Here is a 19,338-nt window from a genome sequence, read left to right as displayed (position 1 = left end):
ACAATATTAAAACTTGGTGTGTGTTGCTTTCAATCAGTTAATTTACTGATCCATTTAGTTTGGCTCATCCCACTCTCTTATTAGGATAATTTTGTCCATTTACTTTCAAGTTCCACAAACTGTCACCACTCTAGATGTCCAGCTTTTCATTAAGAAAATAAATGTTCATCTTTTTCTTTTCTAAACAGCTCTAGTTTTAAATATTATATTTTTGACAATCTTTACATAGTTAATCACGGTAAAAAGGCTCAAGGGCTATAGGAAAGTGGGTAAGACTATTAGTTCCATATTGTTTCAATATTGTTTCCTTCATGTTTAAAGGGGGGTATTAAGGGAGAAGGCCCACCCAATTGCCCACCCTCTCCAGGTCCCGGATGTAGGGTATGCTCTGAGGTTCTTGCTCAAGTGGTTTTGATATTTCAAAAGTTATGAATCGCTGCCAATCTTGACACTCCAAGCACTGTGAGGTCTTTGATGAATCCACTGATTGACCTAATCCATCATAGAGTCTCTGTTTACCCAGTATTTCCCTGCCAACATATAACTGAGATGGTTGATTGACCTGTTCTGTCTTCTCTCTTTTCTTGGTTAGGGTTCTTGAGTCCAGCATTTTGATTGGGGAGATCTCCAAAGAAACTTTGTCTGAGGTGTTCTCAGACCAGATTCTTGAATGTACTAGCAAGTACAGGGCCCAGCACAGTCCATGGCCCTGGTCAACTGGTGGTTGCGATCGCTGGGTTGGTTCTGTTTTCCCTTACGACTTCCACTGGAACCCATGGGTGTTGCAGTCCAGCCTGGTTCTGCCCAGCGCATACTTGGCCCTCGCATGAACAAGTGGGAGCTGCAGCCTAGTTGGAGCGAACCACATTAACCCCCACCAGGCCCGCCCCCTACCCTGGTTTGCCAGTATGTGTAGCAGTAGTCCAGTCTGTCCCACACCCCATTCCACCCCAGCCCCTGTCCTGGTTTTCGTGCTCTCCCGTGGGAGTGGTAACCCAAGAGGGAGGAGCCCACTATTTCCCTCCCAGGCCTCTCCCACTCGTGGATTTTGCTCTCTCCAGGTAGCTTTGTGGTTCCACTTGAAAGAACTAGCCCCCAGTACCAGCTTCTGCCAGCTGATGCTATGGCTAAGCCCAACCAACCCTCAACCACTCTAATTTTGTTTGCACCATTAGGAATAATCAGTTCAGCCTGGCTTTTCCCTGATCTAGTCCACATGAGGCATACAGGTGTTGTAGCCCTGCTTAGTCTGGTCTACCCCCTACCCAGCTCATGCTCTCCACTGGGAGTAGCTGTCCAGCAAAGGAAACACTCCTTATTCCCCCTGCCAGCTCCACCCCCTCCCTTTCTGGTTCTCATGGGTGCTGATTGGGTGCTGCAGTCACATCTGGGACAGGCAAACTCACCCTGGCATTCCATATTGTGCACTGGTCTTTGTCGCGACCAAACCAGGCTCGACCCACACTGGTCTGGTGCTTGGATTTGCCAGTGGATGATGTGAACAGATTCAGCCTGGTCTTCCCCCGACCCATGCCAAATTTATGTAAGTGGGTAACTTTCCATGGGCTGTTCTGGGCTGTTTCCTATCATGTTTCTTGTGCTTACCTGCCAGGACTGTGTCCTGCCAGAGGAATTGCCCAGGCTCCTGCATCAGAACATCTCCCAATGCCAGATTTTGCAGATACCAGTGGGTCCATGAGCCAACCCTACTCAGTTCACCTCCTGTCATAGCAGGAACAGTGGCTTTTCCTGACTGGCCTTCAACCCAAACTGGTTCTTGCCGTTGGGTGTTTCAGCCCAGCCATGGCTCGTCCATACCCACATATGGCTCACATATGGCTCAGTAGGGGTTGAGACCTTGCCTAGTCCATCCTACATCTGCCCTGGTCCTCCAGGACACCAGAGGGTTGGAATCTGGCCTGGCTTGGTGCATTCAATCCCAGTCCACATTTGTGCCAAGGGAGACTACAACCGTTTCCCGGTCAGAATGCAGCCCCCATTCCAGGTCACACGCTCCCCTTTGTGGGAGCCTCAATCCAGCCAGGGTTGTCCCCTTCACTCCCCAACCAGGCCTGTTCCCGGCCACTGATCACATGCATGCCAGTGGTTGCTCTGACTCAGCTTGGCTCAGCCACACACCTGTCCCAACCTCTGCCTAAGACACTGTGGCTTAGTGTTCCTGGTTCATGCAGACCAGTAGGTGGAAGAGCCTAGCTCGGCATGACCTGTGCTCCCTCCTGGTCTCTAATTTTGCTTGTGGGCTAAGGTTTGTTCAGTCCTGCCCGGTCCACCCTGTTCCATTACCAATTGACACCTTTGCCAGCTGTTGGAGTTATTTTGCCCAGCTTGTCCGACCCCCAGGTCTGGACCACATGTTCACCAGTGGGAGCTATGATTCACCAAGGGAGTTTCTCAAGTTCCTCCATTTAATCCACTCCCAGACGCAGTTCTCATACATGCCATTGGGTTTAGGCCAGGTTCCGGCGAAGTCTGGCCTTCCATTTGGTCTTGTATGAGCTGGTGAACGTTGCAGCCCGGCCCACCCCACATCCTATTCAGGATGCACATTTGGGTGCTGCTGCCCTGACCAGTCCAGACTGTTGGGGTTCCTTTACCTGTGATTGATGGCAGGCTCCTTGGTCAAACCTATCTTAGTTCATCACCACCCCAACTCTTGAGCTAACCAGTGGGGCTAGAATTTCCCACAGGGTTTGGCCCACATATCCCTCACAGAATCTACCCCCAGTTATAGTTCTTGAGTGCTAATTAATGTAATGGCCCTGCTTACAGTGACCCTTCTCCTGATCCATCATCATGTCAGGTAACAGGATATGATTCTGCTGGTCAAGCCCTGAGCCATAGCCTTTGCATGGACTGGTATTTGGTGGTCAGCATTGTTCAGTAATTACAAGTTTTTCAAGGGAAGAGTTACTGTCATTGGGAACCTTTATAATTGCTTCATGTCCTAGAAGCACAATGGGTTCATCCTGGAGCTACCTAAGTAGCAATTCAAAGAACCAAAACCCCAGAGCTTCCCGGCCAGGTGGCCAGCAGGTGGAGCCTGGCACCAAATGGTGCACTAGCCGCCCGGGACAGTTCACCACATGCACATGGTGGCTGGTGTGTGGGATCCAGGTGTGAGAAGCCCCGTCCTGAGACGCGAGCTGTAGTTTTTAGACATTACTTCTGATCATCAACAATTTGCCCCTAGCCCTGAGGTACATTTCATGTTTCCTAAATGCTGGAAATAGAACATTGAATACAGGCAGGCTTCAGCTCCATTAGATACAGTTCTCAACCTGCCAGGATTTATAAAATGTGCTCATGATACAACTTGAAGGTTGTTCACTTTGCCAGTTTTGAGTCTATTATCCAATAGCTTTTTGATTTACAAATGTATGCTATAACATTTTAATTTTGAGCTTATCACATATAAGATGCTTTCAAAAAAAAAAAAAAGCCCTCCATGTGAAATATCACACTTGCACAAATCTCTGTTTAGAAAATCTGACTTACCACGGAACGTGACAAATGTCAACTTATTACTGTTATGTGTTTCACTGAGATAGTAACATTTTATGAAATTCAGTTATGATTCCCAAATACGTATTTTTAAAATTTTGATCTGGAAAAAGGACTTACAGATTTAGTGTTCCCTTCGATGACTTCTTCATCCAGTGGTTCAAGTTTGAGGTCCTTTAGTGGGAGAAAGAAATGGTAGAGAAAAAAAAAACACAGAAATTAAGTGACAAAAATAAGCCTCATCTTCAAATGGCAGTTTTCTTACAGCAATGCTGGACCAAGATAGCCTTATTATTTAGAAGGAAGTGACAGAATTCTGAGTTTTTAATTGTTGAGTTTTTCCAACATAGATTCTTTGTTTACATTTATCATTTTAAAGAGATCATTTCAGATGTATTAAATTTGTTTTTGCCTCAAGTTTGCTTCATTGAAGCGACTAGAGAACAAAGTAGAGAAGAGAGGCTGTTGAACAGGGAGAGTAGGGAGGTATATAAAAAAAAGTACAAACAGTGAGAATACCGGGCTGATCAGGCTGATTTCTTTTGCTAGGGATGCTGCACATTTCCACATTTCCTGGAAAGTTCTTACAGATATGAGCTAATAGCTATGATGCATTTACACAATTATATTAATTTGGTTTTACTAAAAGGAAAGAGAATTTGAAAAATAAGTGAAAATCCTACTGATGATCATTAACATGAGGACTCCTGTAATGCCTGATTGGGGCCTTTCACGACAGCCCTCGGGTAATGCTAATGTCTCCTCAAGCATAGAATCCCCAAGGGCTTCATTCCCTGAGTGTGTTTATATATCCTGCCATGACTTCCAAAGGAAGCTGAGACATAATTCCTTTGAAAAGATAAGAAATAACATGGAAGTTATCCAGAAATCCAGATTGTCTGAAATGACATCATCCTGTTCATAAATGAGTTATGTTGCTTTAGTTATGCTGTTCTCTCGTGGTGGCAATTTTAGCAAGGAGTTTAACTTTTCCAGGAGCCCCTTTCCCTAGTTGCTGTACATCCTCTAGCCCCAGGTCTTCATGGTGTCGGCCTTCTTTGATCTTTCATATCTCAGCTCACGTATAACGTCCCTGGAGTGACCCTCCCCCACCCCCACTTGGAACAGTCCACTCCTCCAGCTCTGTCGCATCACCCCACTCATTCTTCATATTTTGGGTCATAGATTTGTTCACAATTTATCTGCCTGTCCAGAGAGGATTTGACCTGTTTAAATCACTGTTCTAGTGCCACTGTCAGAACTGGACCTGACGCTTGAGAGATACTTAACAAATATGAAATAAACAAGTGGCCGAAAGAATGTCCACTCTACCTTGCAACTCATCCAGGAACACACGATTACATAAAAACTGTACATGTGCATTGAAAAGTACAAGCATTCTACAGATCAAATATGTAACAATAATTTCCAACGCTGCTATCATCCTGACAGCTATCCCAGTATACTCTTGAATTTTTCCTTCTCTGTATGAAGTTAAGAAAAAATGTACAAATCATGTGAATGTGATAACTCTAATGACTCCCTTTTAGTTGAAGGAGCCCTGTAATCTGATCATATACTTAGGACTCAATGAAGACTGAAGCAGTCTTACAATTATTTCCTGCTGTTTTCTTAACATTAAAGGTGATCTCTGCACAGCTCAACTAAAATATAAAATGTAACCACCATGTATTGCCATAAGTACTCCTGGAGAAGGGAGTGGACGGAAGGATCATCTGCCAAAACTTGTGGGAATTTGGAGTGTGAGTTCTTCCATCCCTCTCTTTCCCCCCTAAGAAAGGAATAACGGTTGGTTTACAGTGCATCATAAATACTGCATGGAGAGAAAAGAGAACATATGTTCCACTGTAGGTACACTTTCGTTTAACAGAGAGATCAACCCTACTGTTAACAACTGCAGGAGACAAGACAGTCGGGACTGAAATGGCACTTCCTTAGCCGCTCTTTGGAATTAGGCAACTTTCCCTCTAAGCATCGATTTCAGCACAGTACAGAATAAGGTGTAAAGAAAAACTGGATTTGCTCTGCTTCGGCATCCATTAAGACAGCTCATGCTGAGCTCCACACAGCTGGAAGTACCTGCTGAAAAGAATCACACTTTTCAGCAAACCTCTCAGACACTGTGCTCAGAATGAAATGCTTTCAAAGAAGAGAGGGAGAAAAGAGACCAGGAAAGAAAGGGGCATGACACAATTTAAAGTTGAAAAATAAAAAAAAAACACTATGACCTAAGTTTGAGCTACTCTTTCAAAAATAACTATGAAATTTCAGATGCCAAATAAAGGTCATTTTGTTGAGAACTTTAAAGTCACTTTAAAAAGAGGAGGTATTTTGTGGTTTTTAAATGATTCCAAACGTATTTAACAGCTGAAGCCTTATGTTTTAATGAAGTTGAGTTTTACAATAGGGATGCTGCATTTCCAATTCTTCCATAATTAAAAACACTTTCATAGCCATGTATTGTCTTAGTCTCAGTTCACTTATTTATTAGAGACATAAAGCGGGAGGAATATTGACCTGCACCATAGTCTTCCATGTGCTGGTTCACTCTCCAAATGGCCAAAACAGCTGTGACTGAGCCAAGCTAAAGTCAGGAGCTTCCTCTGGGTTGTCCACATGGATACTGGCCATCCTTTGCTGCCTTCCAAGGCACCTTAGAAGGGAACTGGTTCAGAAGTGGAGCAGCCGGGACTCAAGTTGGTACCCACAGAGGATTCCAGTTTGGCAGGTGGTGGCTTAGCCTATATGCCACGACGCTGGCCCCTTGAAATTTTATGTTCCAGCTTAAACCATTCCTGCACATAAGAACCTTCCCAAGCAGTCTAACCCACAGTAGGTGAGCATCTATAGATTGTAATGTCTGCTCCTTTTGTTTTGGAAAATTCTCAGGCAGGCAGTGAGTCTGCTGTGAACATTAACTACAAATCCAAGTCTACATAACCACATATTTTTTTTTTTAAAGAGCAATCTTATAGGTCAATGACACACTCTCTCTTTAAGACTATAGTATAGCTGATTTTTACAAGTACCCTAAGGATTTCTCAAGGTCAGTGACTGCCATAAACACAAGCAGGCATGCACCACACATCTTACTGATTGATCAAAGCTGTCTCTATCATGAAAGATGCTCTAGTTCAATAAAATATGATTGGAGTAAAGAGGTATGCAGATTTGATACACAGAATTAATCAATATGAATGCAATGACTAGCAACACACAAAACACAGTTCAAAACAACTCTGTCACATTCTAAATTGCTTGCTCACTGAGTAGTTTTAATGCCCAAATCATCAACTTTTATGCTAAGTTACAGAAGTGGACTGTGGAATGAGTATGAAAGCTCAGCTTTTAGGAGACAGCACAGCCATTTTCCTGAACTGATTTGAAAGATTCCCAATACTTCAACCAGGTTGTTTCACAGCTGCCACCTGTGTTGTTCTGGTGACGTGTCACAAGTGTCATGTGAAGATCCTAAGATTCTCAACACCACCTCCTTATTAAAAAAGATTGATCAGAGATGGCTCAATTGGCTAATCCTCTTCTTGCAAAAGCCAGCATCCTATACGGGCACTGTTTCATGTCCTGGCTGCTCTGTTTCCTGTCCAGCTCTGTGCTTGTGGTGTGGGAAACAGTGGAGGACTGCCAAAGTCTTATGACCCTGCACCCATGGGGGAGACCAGTAGGAAGTTTCTGGATCCTGGCATTGGATTGGCTTAGCGCTGGCCATTGTGGCCAATTGGGGAGTGAACCAGTGGATGGAAGAATTTTCGCTCTGTAAAATCTTCCTGTTCAATAAAAATAAATTCATCTATTTAAAAAGCAGTGTTAGGAAATGAAAAGGAGGATTCCCACCCTCTCTCGCAATGACCATCAAGATCGCTCCAGAAACCGCTCAAAAGAAACAAACAAACAAAAAATCTAGAACAGATAGAGAACAACAAGAAAAGCTTAGAACCAGACAGGAAACGGTCAGCATGGATGCACTTACACCTCATTGGGTGGGACACAAAGATCAGTTACTCCTCACTAGGGTGTTGAGGATTTCTCTGCACACCCCTCCTAAAACTGTTCTGCACCTAAACTGTTGACATATGTCTTATTAGACTTATAGAGTTAGACTACCCGAAAAACAGCCAGGTTCAGCTAAATCATGCTTCTACACTATAAACTGCTAAATACTAAAATTAAAATAGACCCGAGACAGCTGAATAGTAATCAATAGTCATTTTGAGGTGTATAGAACCTGGTTGTATATAAACTAATAATTGAAATGTCAATGAAGAAGTCATAGGATGTGGTTCAGAACTTGCATTCTTTTTTTTTCTTTTAACATATGGGTTACTCAATACCATGTCAATTAATTTCATAACATTATAAATTGTTACTGATGTTATGTTGGGGCTTTTAATTGATTGGGATGATACTCTGCCGGCTCTACCTTTGGACCAGAAATGGTCTCCCCAAGAAACCATTGAACTTATCTAGACAATAAGATGCTGGACTTTATGCTTGGTAAATGGTTGCAATGAAAGAATCTCAACAAGGTGGAAGAATCTACCATGAGGGGAGGGTTTGGGGATGGGTGGGGAGAATCCCAGTACCTACAAAACTGTGTCACATAATGCAACGTAATCAATGATAATAGTAATAATAAAAAAGCAGTGTTAGGAAATGAAAAGGAGAAACAGAAATCTCCATCCACTGGTTCATTCCCTATTTAATTTACAGGCTGTGGCTGGGTCAGGCTGAAGCCAGGAGTCTGGAATGCCACTTCAGGTCTTCCTCATTGGTTGCAGGGACCTGAGTACTTGGGTCATCTTCCCTTCCCTTCCAGGTGAGTTAACAGAGAACCAAATTGGAAGCAAAGCAGGCAGTATTTGAACGAGTATTTATTTAAAAAATAATTTGTATTATTGTCAAGATATATTCAACAGTTTCATTGGGAGTCCATCTTTTATTGAGAAGTAGAGATACACACTAGAATGTATCTTCATGGTATACTTGCCTCCATTATACAGTTTTCTATATATCTTCTCAGTAGGATGCTGGATCTTATATCATTGTCTATACTTACAATGTCATGATGAACTTAAATAGCAGAATGATGGACTTGTGACTGTTATTGAATGACTGTACTATTGTTACAATATTGGAAAATACAGTGGGGATAAGGCGAGATGGGGAGGATGGAAGGGGAAATCAGTGAGCCTAAGAACTGTATCATAAAAAAAATAATAATTGGTACAGTCAGAAAAACAGGCACATTGGGCCTGGTGTTGTGGCAAAGTGGATAATGCCACACCTGCAACACCCAAGTCCCATTTGAAGGTCACTCACAATAGTGCTCCAGTTCAAATCCAGCTCTCTGCTAGTGGCCTGGAACAAACACTAAAGGGTGGCCCAAGGTATTTGGGCCCCTGTCACCCACGGGGGAGACCAAGATGAAGCTCCTGGCTCTGGTAGTTCCCATTGCTGGATACTGAGGCCATTGAAGGAGTGAAGCAGCAGACTAATAACAAACTTCTTTCTGTCTCTCCCCCACTCTGTAACTCTGACTTTCGAAATAAGTAAATATATCATTTTAAGCAATAGGCACATTGACTAATGGAATGGAATAAAAGCTTCAAAAATAAATCCACATATCTACAAGTAGTTTATCTTTGGCCAAGGTGCTAAATAATACTAATTTGAGAAAGGTTGCTTCTTCAGTAATTGGTGCTGAGAAAACTAGATTTCCACATGGAGAAGTTAGAACAAACATGCATATACCTTTCACCTTATATAAAAACCAATCAAATTATATCAATGATCTGTACATAGGATCTAAAATTATGAAATGATTAGTGGTGAATATAGGAAGAAATAGTCCAATACATTAGCACAGGCAACACACAGGCAAATAAGCAAAAATAAATAAATGGGATTTTATCAACTAAAAATCTATTTGCAGAGCAAAGGAAACAACAGATTGAAGAGACAACTGAGAGTAAACAAGACATTATTTGCAAATTATGTATCTGATGAAGGATTAAAATACAGAAAAATAGGCAACTAAAATAATTCAACCGCAAAACAATCAGTTTACAAATAGGCAAAAGACTGATTGGAAAAATTTCAAAAGAAAAAGTACCTATGTTGGGCCCAGCATGATAGTTTAGTGGCTAAATCCTTGCTTTGCATGCATTGAAATCCCATATGGGCACCGGTTCATGTCCTGGCTGCTCCACTTCCAACTCAGCTCCCTGCCTGTGGCCTAGAAAAGTAGTAGAGAATGGTCCCAGTCCTTGAGACCCTGCACCTGTTAGCTGACCAGATGGGACTACCGGCTCCTGGCTTCAAATTGGCTTAGCCCTGGCAGTTGTGGCCACTTGGGGAGTGAACCAGAGGAGAGATGGACAGAATATCTTTCTCATTATCTCCTTCTCTCTGTACATCTGCCTTTTCAATAGAAATAAATCTTTTTTAAAGATACACATGTCAACAAAGGCATGAAAAAATACTTAGTATGACTAGTTGTCAAGGAGATGCAAGTGAAAATCATGATCAAGTATCAATTTATCACAGTTAGAAAGACCTTTACGGGGGCTAGCAATGTGGTGTAGTGGAGAAAGCTGCTTCTGTCAAAGCCAGCATCCCACATGGGCACTGGTTCAAGTCCCTGTTGCTCCACTTTTGATTCAGCTCCCTGCTCATAGCCTGGGAAATGTAGTAGAGAGTGGCTCAAGTGTTTGGGCTCTTGAATCCACACGGGAGACTTGGATGAAACTCTTGGCTTTCGCCTGGCTCAGCACTGGCCATTGCAGCCATCTGGGGAGTAATCCAGTGAGTTACTCTCTCACTCTCCTGCTAACTCTGATTTTCAAAGAAATAAATATATGTTAAATATGCATATAAATATATATTTAAGAAATGCTGTTATAAAAAAGACAAAATACTGGCAAGGTATTAAGAAAGGGGAGAATGAAAATTAGTATAGTATTTTAATATTAGCACAGTCATTATGGAAAACCATGGAGGTTCTTAAAAACCTGAAAGTAGATCTATGTCTGCTGAGCAGACATCCGAAGGAAATGAAGTCATCACATCAAAGAAAGGCTGTGTGCATTCCAGTGTTTACCGCAGCACTGTCCATAATGGCAAATGCATGGAATCAACCTATCTGTCTAGCAATGGAATAATGGATAATGAAAATGTGGCTTAAATACACAATGGAATATTGCTCAGCCATGAAAGTATAAGAAATGGTGACATTTGTGACAAAATAGATGCAAATGAAGGTTATCATGGCAGATATAGAATGACAAATATCACATGTTTTCCATAATATATGAAATGTAAATATATGGAAGTTAAATTTGAAGCTATCTATACAAAGACACACACAATAAAAATGTGGTTGCAACATTATCTGGCATATCTATCTATCTATCCATCTATCCATCATCTATCTATATTTGACTTAATCACCTCACATGATATATATCCTTCTTTCCTCATTGTGATTTTTGAACTCCATATTCTGTGATACTAATCTATCCACACCAACTTTCTTTTTGCTTATATTTCCCTGGTATACATTTAATTCTCAACCTTTCCAAATATTTTCTTTTGGATATATCTCCTACATAGATCATGCCATTGGGTCTGCTGTGCAACCTATTCTGAAAACTATTTTCTTTCAAGAAGATTGAGTTTTCTCTGGAGCTGGAGGATGAGAAGAATTGCGGAAACACTGTATCTGCTTTAACAACAACAAAAGCCAAGTAACTACTAAGCAAGCATCCCCAGAAGCACTGCTATCCTAGGTACTCTACTCACAGGGCATATACTGGGGCTGAAGCATTGAGTAGCATTGGGTCAGGAGATCCAGCAACGTAGGTGAGAGAACATGGAGTAGAAACACTCACCTTCTTTTCCAGTCGATCAATTAATTTCTGGAGTCTGTTTATCTGGGTCATCCACTGATTGTCTTCTTCTGATAAGCCTGGAGGAAACCACAAGAGCAACACGTCATGCAGAGGATGCGGTGGGCAGTGTTCAGTTATATCAGACCTCCTTTGGTTCTGAAGGAAGAACACAGTGTCGCTGGCTCATGAACACATTTTGCAAAATATGTTTACAGGAGTGCTTTCCAACATACTGATTGCTACAGATCCTTGTCTCCCAGTGGGTTTACTTCCAGAGGTCTGCCTTTTATGCTGCTGCCTATCCTGGCCTTGGAGAGTCGAGAACAGATCCTGTTGAGCCTATTTCACTGAGAGGGTAGTTGAGTTTATTCTGAAATGAGAGGACCTCAATTAATTGTTCTAAACTTGCAGGGCAGAGGCAGTGAAATCACATTCCTGATCACAGCAAAGCATAAACTGCTACCTTCCAAAAGAAGCATAAACGAGAGCTGGTGTCTTCCTTCCTCGGCACTAACCTGACTTACTAACCATGGTTCAGCAGTCAGTATTCAGACTGCAACCTGTTGGTCAATATTCATATATATGAGACATTTAAATATATGCATATATGTGGTATGCACGTGTTTGTGATAATTTTTGCATGGGTGCATTAATATAGCACACATATGTGCTAAATATGTTTACATATCTAACATTTATGTATCCAACAACAGGTTATGGGTTAAACATTTTGAAAGTTCTCATGTCTGATGCGGTAACTTAGCAGTTAAAGTTCTCGCCTTCCATGCACTGGGATCCCACATGGGTGCTGGTTGGTATCCTGGATGTTCTACTTCCCATCCAGCTCCCTACTTGTGGCCTGGGAAAGCAGCATTAGATGGTTCAAAGCCTTGGGACCCTACACCTGCATGGGAGACCTGGAAGAAGCTCCTGGTTCCTGGCTTTGGATCCATTCAGCTCCAGCTGTTATGCCCTCTTGGGGAGTGAACCAGCAGATGGAAGATCTTCCTGTTTCTGCTTCTCTCTGTAAATCTGACTTTCCAATAAAAATAAAATAATCTTTTTAAAAACAAAAGTTCTGCTGTTGTTATCACCTTTGGAATTCATACTATTATGTGAAGTTATAATGGCACACATACCCTGGCATCCTTCTAGATTTTAACTGTAGTTTACCTAAAATATTCCCATGGGTTTTTTGCTGAAATAATCATTGAATATTTTTTGAAACAGGGACATGATTGAATTCAAAACTTCAACGTGTCCTTTGGCTTTAAGAAGAGCTAAACTAGGGGTCTGGATCAGAGTTGTAGCATAAAGGTGAAGTCACAGCCTGTAGTATTCACATCTCATATGGGTATGGTTCAAGTCCCAGGAGTTCCACTTGCAATGCAGCTTTCTGCTAATGTGCCTGGGGAAGTAGCAGAAGATGGTTCCAGTCCCTGGGCTCCTGTCTCCCATATGTGAGGCCTGGAAGAACTTCCTGGTCATGGCTTGACCCAGCACTGACTGTTGTAGCATTTTGGGAAGTGAACCAGTGGATGTAAGATTTTTCTCTGTCTCTAATTCTGCCTGTTCAAAACCAAACCAATCTTTAAAAAAAATGTTGTGCTCATGTCAGAATTTTCAGGGAGAAGCACCTCTCAAAGTCCATCATATAAACTATACAAAAATGAGTGTTAGCACTGCCACATGGTGGCTACTATAAAAACAAACAAAAAGGAGGGGAAGGAGAAGGAAAGAAGACATATAAATGTGTAAACACACTTTATGTTTACTTTTTGAATTCACAGATTAGTTAACATGCTTCCAAAGTGGGTTGTCCCCAAAAGGATTTAAGATGGCTGTCACACCGTTTTGAGAAGGCTCTTTTACACTAACCATTTCTTGAGAGCTTGTTTGCAGGTTCTAGCAGGGGAGCATAGCTACTCGTATACCCTTGACCGAAGACTGGTCCTCCTCTATCGGGGATGGTCGTCCTATTCGACCGAGCGTGTAGCTTCCAGAGGGACGCACATGGAGCGGTGAGCGAGGAAGGAGACACCCGCCTGGCCAACCAGATCAGCCAAATCAACCCTGGCGATCAACGGGGTGACCGATGTCGCAGCCAGGTTGCCCTCACATACACACTAACCATTTCTAAACAGATAAAATGGGAAGAATATATTTTCTCCTGGGGTCCATAGCTGATGTCCTAGCCCATGTGGCAGCCTGTACTGTTGGTCCAAGTCCCTCACCTTCTTCCTCTCAACTACAGTTTTGCTGTACTTTCTCAGATAATGGGAGGCGCGCTTCTTCCTCCTCCTCGGGATGGAGCTTAGCATGTGACCCCCTTGGCCAATGGAAAGGTAACAGGCTATGCACAAATGGTGGCTTTAACTAAGCTTGCAAAAGTCCGACCTGGCCACACAGCCCAGGATTTGGATGGAACGAATGGTAAGGATTACCCTGCTTCTTCAACCTCAAATCTAATAAGCATAAGGTATACTGTTCCGTTACTGTCGTTGTTGTAGCAGTTTGTTAAAATGGTTAAAAAGAAAATGCAAACTGAATTGCCTTTAAGAAAGAAAAACCAAGGAAAGCTGCATTACCTGGACCAGTGACATTGAACTGAGGGCTGTTCGGGGAAAAGCTGTTGTGCCTCTGGACCCGGCGGTTTGATCGTTTTCCAGGCCACTGAATGGATAGCACTTCAGGCTTGGTTGGCCCTTGCCTTGAACAACAGAGACAAAACTGGATCTCAGTGTCAGAGCTTCAGTCTCTTACGCAAGTGTGCGTCACAAAGACTTCCTAGTGTAGTGAAATCAAATCTGATGAAAACTATTGCTTGCAAACACGCTCCAGAGGGCCAAGGTCAATTGGTACCATACTTTATAAACCTAAGAAACAAGAGAATTCTGGAGTTTCATTTTTCTTAAAATTATGAATAAAAATTGCATTCAACTTTTAATTTAAGAATACTTTATCCTGCTGGCTAAACCGTAAATAAAACACATACACACACATGTACTAAATTTTGCTGATTTTGACATCTGTAAATTTTCTTCAATTTTTTACTTCAGTGTTTTTTTTTAACATTTAATTGCTTTTTAACAGATTTAATATGTTGTTTATATAACATAATGATATTCTTCCCCCCCTTCCTTTAGTATTTCTGGATCAAAGCTATATACTCATGTATTTAAAAGTCAAACAATTGTGTAACACATCGTTGACAAAGAGATGTTTCCTCTCACCCACAGCCCATGCTCTCACTCCCCTTCAGAGAGGCACGTTTCTTAGCTATCATATTTGTATATAATGTGCTTGAATTACTGCCTTCCTTTTCAAGTTCTAGGCTTTATCAGATCACTTCATAATGAAAAGCTCAGGCCAATGATATGGACATAGAAATGTTGTAAGGAACTTCCAGGAATACTGCCCAGAAAAAAATTCATCTGGGAAGTAACTGCTTTGTTTTTCCTTATTTTTGCCGGTCAGAATGCACACAGAATGGTGGAACTACAGTAACTGTGTTGGAGGCAAATCTGACTTACATATTAGAATGTCACAGGAGCAAAAGGTCTATGAGAAATTTGTAGAGATGTTTCGATTGCTTTACCCTAATCTCACCACTTTTGTTAGTAGGCGTTAATAAGCCACTGTATCTTTAAGCCCCGGTGAGTTTTTTCTGTTATAGGCAGCAAACCTAATACTAATTTATGAGTCCAAAAATATTTCAAAATTATCATCCAGGGAAGGTTGCTTTAGCCTTTCTTCTACGTTAAATTACCACCCACCCTCAACCAATAGGATTCCATTTCTCTCTTACTTGGTTCCTTCACTTTGATGGAAAAATACCTCCTACTTGCTTAGTAAGAAGTAGTGCTTGAGAGGAGATAAAAATCTTAAAACACTGCATGTCTGAAAACCTACTTTATTGGTGGTTTTAAGGAGTAAAGAATTCCAAGTTACAAATCATTTTCAAAGACTTGCTCCATTGTGTTCCAGCCCCCAGAGTCATTACTGAAATTTGTGTTTTCTTGATTCTTTGCATAAAATCTGATTTTTCTCTCTGGTAGTACTTAGTCTCTTTTTTCTCCAAAATTCTAAAAGTGCATTGTGGCCTTGGTATTGCACACTTACTATTCCTTTCAATAGGCTGTTGGCCTGTGCTATCAAGCTAGAAACTCATGCCCTTGTTCTGAGACTTTTGCTTTCATTATTCCTTTGAAAATTTTCTCTCTGTTCTTCTGAGCATTGCTATTTTACCAAAATCAGGCCTTTTGTCCGACCCCCTAGGATTGTTTTATTTGTATTTTTCCTTTTTTTTTTTTTTTTTAGAAAGTTCCATCATGCTTCTACAATTAAACCTTTCTTAGAGCTTCTTTTATGTAATCATACTGGTCATTATCAAGAACTCTTGCTATAACAGCATCCTGTCCTCAGTTCACAGATACAATATCTTCTTCTAGCTTTCTGAGAGTTTGGATTTTATCTTGAAGCTTTTCTTCTGCTGTCTTAGTCATTACTGTTAGTTCCATGTTGATTTCCTCCTTCTTGATTTGTTCTGTGGGCTTTCTCTACACATTTCAGAGGGAAGCTATGCAAAGCTGAGAGAACCCTATGTGTGTGTGTGTAGTGAGATGGTCCATTTAGCCTACACTGTAGAGTAGCATGGTACAGTCACTTCATGGGGAAGTGACGCATTAGTACTTGTAGAGTCCTTTTGCTTGGGCTAATTAGATCCTGCTAGGGAGCACCTTCCAACTGGAGAAGATGAATCTAGCTGTTCATGGTCTAGGAGCAGAGTATGTGAAGCGGTGTCAGAGTTACTGTCTAGTCTGCAGAACGTCAACGTTTTGCTTTTGAGTATTGTCCCTGGGTCCTAGATGTACACCTATTCTTCTGCAGGGCTCTGTACACTTTTTCCCATGGGGCACTCCTGTAGATCACTCAAGGAATGGGAAGTGGCAGCCAGTATACAATAATGAATGGAGCTTGTTACCCTGTGACAACCCCACCTGCACCTTCACTGCCAGCCACAAATGCTACAGGCAGTCAGTTCTTGAGACAGCAATCACTTTGCACCTTGAACTGAAAATCTCAGCTTTAGCTGTTTTTATTCAGTTTCCAACACGTGCATTTTGCTTCCAGGTTCCAAGTTTCAGTTCCCTTGGCTCTTCTATCCTTTTTATAATTTTAGGTTAATTCCTCCTTTTACCAATGTATTTTTAGTGTCACTATTTATGGTGTAGGGAGGAAACAAAATAAATCATATACTCAATCTTAAATTTTTAATCATATCTTCCTATAGCTTAGTAAAGCTGTGGTCACATCAGCAGGTGATTAGGGAATTCCTTCTCTATGTTCAAGCTAAGGGAATTAAGCTGTCTCGATTTGTATAATTAGCTGCAGGCAAAACTGAAACTTTTCCTTACTCCTGTACTAGACAACCATCAACAAGAGAAAAATAATTCCCAAACTCCAGAAAGCATCTACATCACTAGTTATAAAACCTTGCAGATGACTTTACACAAAGGAAATCCACATACGATTAAACCGTGCTCTTAGACTGTACTTTGCAAGGAGGAAAGGCTTATGTAAGAGGACGGGGTCCTCTAGAGAGAAACTTCAGTATAGCATCATGATTATTACTGTCATTGGTTATTAGAGCCTATCAAAAGACATGGAATTAATGTGGCTCCCAGTCAGTTTGCCAGCACAAATACCCACAGTGTCATCTGAAAAAGTCTCACTTCTGTGGCATTCCAGCTGTACACATCTCATCTCTCTGAAATTGCCAGTTGCGCATGAACAGACACAAACATTTTGCCCAACATGGCATGTCTAACTCATTACCACAGGATGCATGATGCTGTGGGATTTTGCCCTGAGGTTGACAGATGGAATAGATGATTTCTCTGAGTTTGTTATGGCATCTTCAGCTTTCACAGACATTAGATCTCACAAAAAATGTTGATGCTGAAGGAGGGGTAAATTATTAGAACTGAGTCTGTGGGTAGCCACTTGATTGTGCAGGGCATCACGAAGTCTTCTTTTATGAAAGTAAACTGATGAAGTTTTAGCTGCAGTGATTTGCCCTCTTCTTGCTGAACCTTTTCTTCTATTCCTTAAATACACAGTATGCACTCATTATTGTTACAATAGAGTAGATTTTCCTAATTCCTTGACCCTTATTCTCACTTTCTCTGGGTTACAGGCATCAGGAAAATCGGGGAGAATGAAGTGAGAGTGCATCTGTCCAGTTTTTGAAATCTTTCATAACCCCATAAGCTGGTCCAAATATTTCTTCAAAATCCCAGGTCCTCACTTACTGCTCCTCTGTTGACTTCCCCTTACCTGGAATCACCTTTCATTTACTCAGAATTAAGTGTTAAATATGTTTAATATGTAGTTATGCCAAGTAACGGAGAAGAATGCAAACTCTGTCATCTAAAAAGTCAAAGTCCAATAGGAAAGACAAACAAGTGAGAAGTGGAGATGAGATAGGAGCGCCAGGTACCATGTGAGTGCATGGCAGTGAAGTGGAAGGTAGAACATCCTCTTCTGAGAGCTGTTAAGGCTGCCCAGAGCTAAGACCGTGCAATCAGCAACCAACCAAACAAAGCAGAGCCAGATGAGAGATAAATGATGCGGACAGGGTAAGGTACTGATTCCTTCACAGAATATCATTCTGCCACTCAAATCCAATACAATTTTGTATCTCCAAGGGTTTTTTCTCTCTGGTGCCTTTATTGGTATTGTGGAAAAGGGAAAGATGTTCCTGTCTTGCCTTGACTACTGACAACTCTGCTCATTTTGTTTTGGAAAACCAGCCAATAGGAACATGTAGTCCTGGAAGGGGAGACACAGTTCCTCCAGGTTGAGACCTGATCCATGTGCCTCAGGCTGGTTCATCAGCATCATCACATTGGAAATTATGTGCGTAAATCCCGCGTGGGACCTTGTTTTCCATTTGCTTGTGGCTACCTAATTTTGTTCCCCCAGAAACCTCTGGGTAGTAGTATCAGATATTTGGACAATCCAATAATTTCTCAGTAAAATATCCCGCAACAGCACTTCCGAAACTGACATCAGAGTTAATACAGTGCCAGTACCTGTACACCTCATGTGGACTAGATCGGGGAAAAGCCAGAATGAACTGATTATTCCTACTGGTGCAACAAAATTAGAGTGGGTGAGGGTTGGTTGGGCTTAGCCATAGTATCAGCTGGCAGAAACGGGCACTGGGGGCTAGTTCTGTCAAGTCAAACCACAAAACTACCTGGAGAGAGCACAATCTGGAAGTGGGAAAGGCCTGGGAAGGAAATAGTGGGCTCCTCCCTCTTGGGTTACCACTCCCATGGGAGAGCACAAAAACCAGGACAGGGGCTGGGGTGGAATGGGGTGTGGGACAGACTGGACTACTGCTACACATACTGGCAAACCAGGGTAGGGGGCGGGCCTGGTGGGGGTTATTGTGGCTCGCTCCAACTAGGCTGCAGCTCCCACTTGTTCATGCGAGGGCCAAGTATGTGCTGGGCAGAACCAGGTTGGACTGCAACACCCATGGGTTCCAGTGGAAGTCGTGAGGGAAAACAGAACCAACCCAGCAATTGCAACCACCAGCTGATTGGGGCGATGGACTGTGCCGGGCCCTGTACTTGCTAGCACATTCAAGAATCTGGTCTGAGAACACCTCAGACAAAGTTTATTTGGAGGTCTCCTCAATCAAAATGCTGGACTCAAGAACCCTAACCAAGAAAAGAGAGAAGACAGAACAGGTCAACCAACCATCTCAGCTATATCTTGGCAGCGAAATAGGGGGCAAACAGAGACTCTATGATGGATTAGGTCAATCAGTGGATTCTTCAAAGACCTCACAGTGCTTGGAGTGTCAAGATTGGCA

At 42.0% G+C, this 19,338-nt stretch overlaps 1 protein-coding gene across 1 annotated transcript in view; it reads right to left on the bottom strand.

The window, feature by feature from the left end:
• The window catches only part of NECAB1 (N-terminal EF-hand calcium binding protein 1), a 203,502-nt gene that overhangs the window by 33,683 nt on the left and 150,481 nt on the right, over positions 1-19,338 (bottom strand). The window contains exons 7-9 of the mRNA XM_040993280.1: positions 14,039-14,160; positions 11,451-11,527; positions 3,643-3,696 (exon numbers count right to left, since the gene is read on the bottom strand). Coding sequence (XP_040849214.1) covers positions 3,643-3,696; positions 11,451-11,527; positions 14,039-14,160 — 253 coding nt within the window. The remainder of the gene's footprint in view (positions 1-3,642; positions 3,697-11,450; positions 11,528-14,038; positions 14,161-19,338) is intronic.

The sequence above is a fragment of the Ochotona curzoniae genome, unplaced genomic scaffold (genome assembly GCF_017591425.1).
Source record: "Ochotona curzoniae isolate NIBS_2020 unplaced genomic scaffold, NIBS_Ocur_1.0 contig_1071, whole genome shotgun sequence".
In the NCBI taxonomy this organism is placed as follows: Eukaryota; Metazoa; Chordata; class Mammalia; order Lagomorpha; family Ochotonidae; genus Ochotona; species Ochotona curzoniae.
The sequence above is the reverse complement of the archived record's forward strand: the minus strand, read 5'-3'. Positions and strand labels throughout refer to the sequence as shown.